The sequence below is a fragment of the Maylandia zebra genome, linkage group LG7, assembly GCF_041146795.1.
Source record: "Maylandia zebra isolate NMK-2024a linkage group LG7, Mzebra_GT3a, whole genome shotgun sequence".
In the NCBI taxonomy this organism is placed as follows: domain Eukaryota; kingdom Metazoa; phylum Chordata; class Actinopteri; order Cichliformes; family Cichlidae; genus Maylandia; species Maylandia zebra.
Genome location: NC_135173.1, coordinates 66,064,100 through 66,072,232, shown reverse-complemented (window position 1 = coordinate 66,072,232; position 8,133 = coordinate 66,064,100). Strand labels below are relative to the sequence as shown.

Below are 8,133 nucleotides of genomic sequence, written 5' to 3'. Positions count from 1 at the left end.
TGAAGCTACCAAGCAGATTTCAGATATGTTGAAATGAGTTCCAGCTGTAACAGCTGCACGATCGCTTCTGAATACAAAACACTTATGTAATGCAAAGCAATTATCAGACTCGTGTGCAGCGCCACTTTCTGTGTAATACGCCTGAATGAGGGCACAGGGCTGCACAAGAGCATGAAAATTGTTCCCAGTGTAGTCTTTATTCTCCCTCTGCTGCCACATTAACAAAAAAGCCTCGTTTTGAGCCACTGGTAGAGCTTCAGCAGCATAACAGAGCATGAAAGCAGCAGATTGCATGGAACTGTCATGTCACCTCTCCTCAGATAAACCTTTTTTTTTATTTCTCATCTATTGCCTTATTAAGAGGAAAAACAGGAAACAGTGGGGAATTCCCGCTCTGTTTTTTTCCCCTCCTGCACTGAAATGTAGAAAGTGCTTGGCCACCTTCTGTTAACAGCTTCTTAATTGTATCCTTCAGCCAGGGTCTTGACAACATTGCTCTGCCCTCCCACCTGCTGTCTCCTTAACTTTCATCACTCCTGCTCCGTGATCTCCTGAAAAACTGCCTAAAACTGCCTAAAACCCCTCGACCCTGTAAATATACCATATGCTGTTTGATTTGCAACTTCTGCGTTTCTACTCAGTACAGGAGCGACTTCCTTTTTGGGGGTAGGAAGAGAATAATTCAATAAGCAAAGCAATCTGGGCAGAAGGGGTTATTTATAATGACGAGATAGGGCGGGGAGATTCTCAGGGGGTGAGGAGGGGAGGTCAGATATAATATTTCAGGTGCTGCATCCCATTGGTCAGTGAAAAAGTTGCCTTCCATAAAGAGAAAGATGGGGTTCCCTTTGCCTTTTGGGAATGCAGTATATATACCAACTTATAGCACCAGGAACGAGGCTGCTTCCCAAATCGGTTGGTCATTTCTGTTTTCCTCATCAGCCAAAAGGTGAGAAATCTCTTAGACTACCTTTTGGACAGATCTCGTTCTGTTGCAGTTCATTGAAGGGATCTTTTTTTGAGGTTTTGGTAAAAGCTAAAGCTAAACTTGTGATGTGGTGAGAAGAAACGAGCTCATTAGAAAGTGTCACTGCAGGATGATGATGATGACGATGGTGATGAGAAGCTTTTTAATGCCAGTATGGTTTGTTTTGGGGGTGGCGCTGTCAGCGCTCTAGGTGTGAAGTGCAGTGTGATGAGGTGTGCTGGTGCAAATGGACTCTCGCGTTTGGAAAGTGATAGTCCCAGTGTTTCTCGCCGTGTCATCACAGAGGTCGTGTGTCACATTTATCTGGTCTAATGCAATCAGCTCCATGTTTTATACAGATAAGCTCCAATACATGGAAACATCAGCATCCAAAACATAATTGAACGCAGTGAAATGTCATCCGTTTTGTATTTGTAGAAAGAACAAAACTCTTCTGTCTGTGCTGTGCTGTGCTTTTTTGGAAATCGAATTTCCCAGAGGAACCCACCCGAGGGATTAATAAAGTTCTATCTAATCTAATCTAATCTAAACTCAGTGGGACTGAGTCACCTGTAAACACTCTGAGAGCTTCAGCACCTGTAGCTGTCACAAGTCCAACCAAAGTGCGACAGCTGCACAGAAGAAGTGCACCGATGGTGTTCTGCCTTGCGAGTAATTAGAAATGCGTTACATTTTCAACTCTCTGTGATCCTTCAGTGGTTGTTTTGTGGTACGTTGTGTCATTATCGCAAAAGAAAAGCTTAAAGTCACTTCAAACATGTGCTCTCCCTTTTGTATCATCAGTACTTTTTTCTTCTCATGGTTTAAATTTCTGATGTTTGGAGTTTGCGAGTTCTAAAAAGTTGAGTGTTGTTGAGAAATGGTGGGAGTTTGAAGGCATCAAAATAACTTTAAATTTATTGTTTTTTTCTTGAGACCATCTTGAGATCCGCATCTTTTAACTGATGATGATGATGATGATGATGATGATGATGTGTGTGTGTGTGTTATTCCATAGAAATATTAAGCTTTTTATTGGATTCTGTTTTAATACTTTGAATGCTAGAAAGCTTGGATGAGATTAAAAAAAGAAGAAAGGTTCAAACTGCAGATTTATGCAAAGTGATGCTACGATTCTGTATTCTGGGCTGAATCTGGGTTAATTTTGTCATTTGCAGGAATGTCTTGTTGGTCCAACCTGGACCAAAAGTCACGATGTAGGCCTGATACTATTTAGAGCAAATGTAGTGTGTGCTGTTGGTAGCCCAAAAATCAAGAGCTGGGGGCAAGAAAGGTTTTGCAATTATTGTGTGGACCACATGTGGTCCAAATGCCACAAACGAGCTTGCCATCTATGCCATATAAGGTACACCTAAGTTAAGCCAGTTGGACTCACCCTTAGTCTGTACCATCAATCAGGGCTGAATGTGGCCCAGAGAAACTACAGATTGTGGACCACATTTGCGCTAAACATTTATTGCTAGTTGAGTACTGAGTATCTAAGGAAGATTCTTGATTCTTCTTGGTTAAAAATGGCAGGGTCCTTATTTCCCTCCTCTCAGTCTGGGTGCAGCGATTGTTGATCTGGATTGTTCTGCTCAGTCTCTATTTTCAGAGAAGGCATTTCATGACTTAGTCATGTCTGAGATGTTTGCACCAACACAGGAGGTATCAAGTTTTTCTTAATAATCTTCAAGAAGACAGACAAGGGAACCCAGGGGGGGACAACAGACCCAAAATCCTGATCCTAATTTAGCCTAGAGGTTTTTCCTCGAGGAGTACCGCTGATCCTCAAGTCGGTGTCGTGTTTCTCCTAAGTGGAGTTATTCTTTTCAATAGAAGCATTCTTGAACTGTTTCTCAGTCTGACCCCACTTTAACCTGCCTTCCTTCCCAATCTTTCTGTTAGCCCATGACTTCACAGTTATTTCCTAATAATTAACCATTCTTTCCCCTTCCCCCTAATGTTTTTCTGCAGGGTTTTGAACCCAAACAAACACCAAGATGTCGGGGTGAGTACTTCTGTCTTGTTTTTACACAAGTCTGAAAAAGTTCTTAAACATTTTGAAGTAAAAAAAACAAACGATTTATCTAAGCTGATTTTGAATTTTGAAGTTTGCTTATGACAAACGGATTGATTTTCTTTTAGGAAAAAAGTGTCATCAAGTCGTAAGCATCAGCTGAAGGTAAAAGCTCTTTTGCAATCGGAACTATTTGCAATCTGCATGTACACGCGATGTGACATGTACGTTATTTTTTTTGAAGAGTTTGATGCTGTCCATCGCTAAAGGTATACTGGAGGAGGAAGAAAGAGAGCGAGAGGAGGCAAAGAGGAGGTACATAGCTGAGACCTGTCCTCCTGTGTCCATGCCCAGGACCATGCAGGAGCTGCAGGCACGTCACAAAAGAACACCAACACTTGTGCTGAGGATGTCACACAGACTAGCGACCTGGCTCGTTAATGACCATTTCATGTCCAGCATTTGCGTTCTAATATGCATCTCTGTTGGGTAACGTCTGGAAAAGTTCATAGTTGCAGTGCATGTGTAACAATGGCTTTTGCATCTGTGCTCAGGATCTGTGCAAGGAGATCCACCGCAAGATCGACGGGATCGATGAGGAGCGATACGACCTGGAGATGAAAGTCAACAAAGCCAACAAAGAGGTAGAATATAACCCTGCGGAACCTGCCGTGCGTCCATCATCAGAAGCTCGGGCTGTGCTTTGCTTGAACATTTAAACTAAGGTATCGGTTGATGGTGAAGTCTTCCATCAGCAGAAGGATGTCATGTCAGATTTAGGGAGTGTGAATAAAATTATGTAAAACACAGCACCGCTGCCCAGATGGCAAACCTTCTACTTTTTTTCACCCGACACTTTAATGTTCTGATGATTAAATAAAACTGGAATATCCAGTGCTTTGGATCAAATTCCATGCTGAAGAACTTTCATCATGGTCTCTGTAATCTTCTTTTCCAGATCGATGACCTGAAGATTAAAGTCCAGGACCTGATGGGCAAGTTTAAGAAGCCCGTGCTGAAAAAAGTACGCATGTCTGCAGACGCCATGCTGAAAGCTCTGCTAGGCTCCAAACACACAGTTAACCTGGACCTGAGAGCCAACCTGAAGCAGGTCAAGAAGGAGGTGAAGGACGAGGTGAGGACCTGGTTGGATGCATATTTTATAAATGTGTTTGTTGTTGTCTCAAAAGCAGCAGCCAGTAATATTTATCAATGTGCATTTATCATTTGATGCTATATTTTTTAGATTTCTAACATTTTGTCACTTATACAACATTTAATCAAATTTCATTAAATAGCAACGACATTTAATGTCGTTGCTATTTAAGTTAGAGTCATATTAGACTCTAACTTGGTGTATGAGGCTGAGATTATTCTCTGACACTGTTTAATTAAAGCACCTAACCTGGCTCTCTTTTTTGGTTGTGTTTTAGGACAAAGAGCTCCGTGATGTCGGCGACTGGCGCAAAAACATTGAAGACAAATCCGGCATGGATGGGAGGAAGAAGATGTTTGAGGCTGAGGCCTAAACAATGCTTAAGAGTATTTTTAGTTTCTGTTTGTCACTGACGGGCTTAATGTGACGATTAGAAAGCAGACAACCATTTTTGATCCTGTAAACATTTTTACTGAATAAACAAACAATTCCTGCTGAAGAAGATGTGCTGTCTTTACTTATGGTAATGCCAACCAGGTTGAAGCATTTCTGGTTTACACTAATAGAAACCAAACTATGACAGTAGAGACAGCCACAGTCTAAAAAAATAACCTCTAAATGATAACTGCGCTGTGATGGCTCATGCTTATGGACATAGTGTGTGTTTAACTGTGTTCCAAAACAACAGTGAGTTTTGGTGTTTTTTTAATTTGGATATTTTTAATTTGGATACCCAAATTAAAAATATCCAAAGTTTGTAATAATGAGCGTTTGGCTGACAGGGATCACTGCACATACTCAGTAATCCCTGTCAACCAAACTCTCAGGCTGCCGACTGCTCGAAACACTTAACTTCATGCAGTTTTTTATACTTTTCCCCTCTGTATGATATCATAGACATAATACTTTAATCTTTGCATTATTATTATTATTATTATAGTTGAACAATGACTTTTCAGCATCACGATGATTGTTTTTGAGAACATTTCTTAAATATTCTTTAACCTGTGGTCAGTTAGCTGACTATTTGGTCTTAAGAATATGCATTTCGGGGCTGTGCTGACATACCGAAGTGGAGGTTGGGATAGTTTTCAATAAATAGGAGTGAAGGGAAAATGAAACGACACATGTCCTTTATTTTTTCTTAAAAAAAGATCTTTTTGTGGTTTCTCTTTAGCTTGCGGGAATGTTAAAAAGCAGCAGCTCTAATCCGGTTCAGAGTTCCGGACTGAGTCGTGTTTGTGGCTGTTTTTGCTTTATGAGGCCCAAAGGATCTAATGGTGTCAGGCAGATTAACTAAAACTCTAAATTCATCTTCGATGGCTCTTTGACTTTTGGTGACAGACAGAGGTGACACCAAGACTTCATACAAATCACCTTGGAATTGAATCTTTCCCACAGGTTTCACAGTTTGATAGAAAAGATGACTGTTTAAGAAAAAGCAGAATATCTTTGTATGTGTTTGACCTCCCTGTTTGCTTTGGGAACAGCAGAACTTTTCGTAGTGGTTTGCACCATCCAACAGTTATAATGATGGTTGGATCTTTTGTCAATAAAAGTTCAGTCGAAGAATCCTGAGTGAGAAAAGTTCCACAAATTGCAAATATAGACCAATAAACCAATATGTCATTTTTTAAAGATTTATTTGTGATCCCAGTTTTCATCTGATGAGCTGATTGTTATTTCTACAATTTGGAAGTTTAATGAAGTCACACAAAGTTTGATCCTCATCCTTCATAATCATACACATTTATAGGGATGGGCTGAAGCTTGTATGTGTGATTTTTAAGGCTACAAAACACATTTAAGCTCTGCTACAAACAGCAATTTTACACTGACTACAAGCGTCACAATCTAAAGCTAAACTCTTAGTTTTCCTCAGAACTATTTTTAGCTTTAGTTTTATCTTATTTGTTTTTTGCCTATGAAGAAATCTGAGCACCAGTATCACAGTATATAACATATTGGTACCCTGGATGTTTGATCAGTTTTCTCATTGAAAACATGATTGGAGATAACTCCACAAATCTATAACTTTCAAGGTTCCTATGAGCATGGAGGATTCTGGTTTCTCAGAAGAAGCTAAATGATATGAAAGTTCTGCTTTTTACCTACATTCTGATACCAGGCTCGTCTTTTAGTTGTTATTCTTTCTGTGTCAACAACGTTTCTGAAATACTCGTGTTTAACTCGGAATATTACAACCATATGGTTTACAAAGCTTCATAAAATTTATTATTTAAATATACTATGAAAAAAAATCTTGCTTTTGGGCTCATGTAAAAGTATAATATAAGAAAGCAGAAGTATAATTCCCGGGAGAAAAAAACTATTAAAGAGATGAACATTTTAACTGCTGATCATTCACATGAACATTAAATTTAAAGTTGTTTTGGATCATGCTCAGAAATAAAAAAAAATGTCTCGAGAAAGACATTTGAGTCTCAATTGGAAGTAAAATGATATATAAAATTAAAGGTTTATTTATTCAAATGCATAATCTTTAAAGAAATTTGGATTGTCCATCCATCCATCCATCTTCATCCGCTTTGTCCGGGGCCGGGTCGCGGGGGCAGCAGCCTAAGCAAAGAGGCCCAGACCTCCCTCTCCCCAGCCACCTCCTCCAGCTTATCCGGGGGAATACCAAGGCGTTCCCAGGCCAGCCGAGAGATATAATCTCTCCAGCGTGTCCTGGGTCTGCCCCGGGGCCTCCTCTCAGTGGGACATGCCTGGAACACCTCACCCAGGAGGCGCCCAGGGGGCATCCTTGTCAGATGCCCGAACCACCTCAGCTGGCTCCTTTCGATGTGGAGCAGCAGCGGCTCTACTCTGAGCCCCTCCCGGATGGCCGAACTTCTCACCCTATCTCTAAGGGAGAGGCCAGCCACCCTTCGGAGGAAGCTCATTTCTGCCGCTTGTATCCGCGATCTCGTTCTTTCGGTCACTACCCACAGCTCGTGGCCATAGGTGAGGGTAGGGACGTAGATCGACCGGTAAATTGAGAGCTTCGCTTTTACACTCAGCTCCCTCTTCACCACGACGGACCGGTGCAGCGTCCGCATTACTGCAGCTGCAGCCCCAATCCGTCTGTCGATCTCCGGCTCCCTTCTCCCATCACTCGCGAACAAGACCCCGAGATACTTGAACTCCTCCACTTGGGGCAGGAACTCATCCCCGACCCGGAGTGGGCACTCCACCCTTTTCCGGCTGAGAATTTGGATTGTTATTAAATGAATGATACCAATTAATACATTTCAGTTGAGCAGAATCCATTAAATCTGATAATTTCTGTCCCTGATGAAGCCGAGACGTGTTGGTCTGCGAATAAAGTTGTTGTTGTTGTTCAAGTATTGCTGGAGTCTTCATGCTGCCTAATATGTTAAAGTCAGCATTTTGGGCAGAAGCTTTTTTGAGTAAATGAAAGAATACAAGCTTCATGGTTTCTTGCTTAGTGTTTACATTTTGGTTTTGATATAATATCAAAATTTCCTGATGTCTACTGTGTTTCCTTGCCGTCATCTGTGCCGGTTTGTTAGTGGCCTTCTCCTTCACTTTTGCTCCCAGTTTTATTTTGGTAACGACTTTCTTTCTGAGTCCGTTCCTTCCTTTGTTTTCTTTCCTCTGTGTGTGTGTCCATATTCTTGTCTCTCCCCTTGCCTCCTCTTATTTCCTGGTGCTCCTTTTCAAAGAGCTTATTAGACTTGGTGTATTTCGATCATCCTTTAAAGACTTTTTGATGAGTCCTCTTTACCTGCATGGAATTAAAACAGCCGCTCTCACCTTTAAGAGCACGGGCAATGCAAGTATTTAAAAAAAAAATCTAAGTTCTGAGAAACTTCTTTGAAATTTTGAAACTAATTTTGAATTTTCTTTGAAAATATGACAACTTTTTAATTGTGGTCGCACTCTTTGGGCCATCAGTAGAAAAAGGGTGTTCGACTGTCTTCACTCAGGGACACGTCACAGGTAAGTGTTCTTTATCAAATGTTT

General features: G+C 41.0%; 1 protein-coding gene across 2 annotated transcripts; it reads left to right on the top strand.

Moving 5' to 3' along the window:
* Nucleotides 1-854: 854 nt before the first annotated feature.
* LOC101465603 (troponin I, fast skeletal muscle) lies at nt 855-4,815 on the top strand. Of its 2 annotated transcripts, none has more exons than XM_012923241.4 (7): nt 855-949; nt 2,945-2,978; nt 3,116-3,152; nt 3,232-3,360; nt 3,542-3,631; nt 3,946-4,122; nt 4,421-4,815. In XM_012923241.4, exons 2-7 carry the CDS (start codon nt 2,971-2,973, stop codon nt 4,514-4,516), a joined length of 537 nt encoding a protein of 178 aa, XP_012778695.1. In that variant the 5' UTR covers nt 855-949; nt 2,945-2,970; the 3' UTR covers nt 4,517-4,815. The 2 variants fall into 2 exon arrangements, with proteins under 2 accessions (XP_012778695.1, XP_076743050.1); XM_076886935.1 differs by lacking the exon at nt 855-949 and adding an exon at nt 2,301-2,635.
* Nucleotides 4,816-8,133: the final 3,318 nt, after the last annotated feature.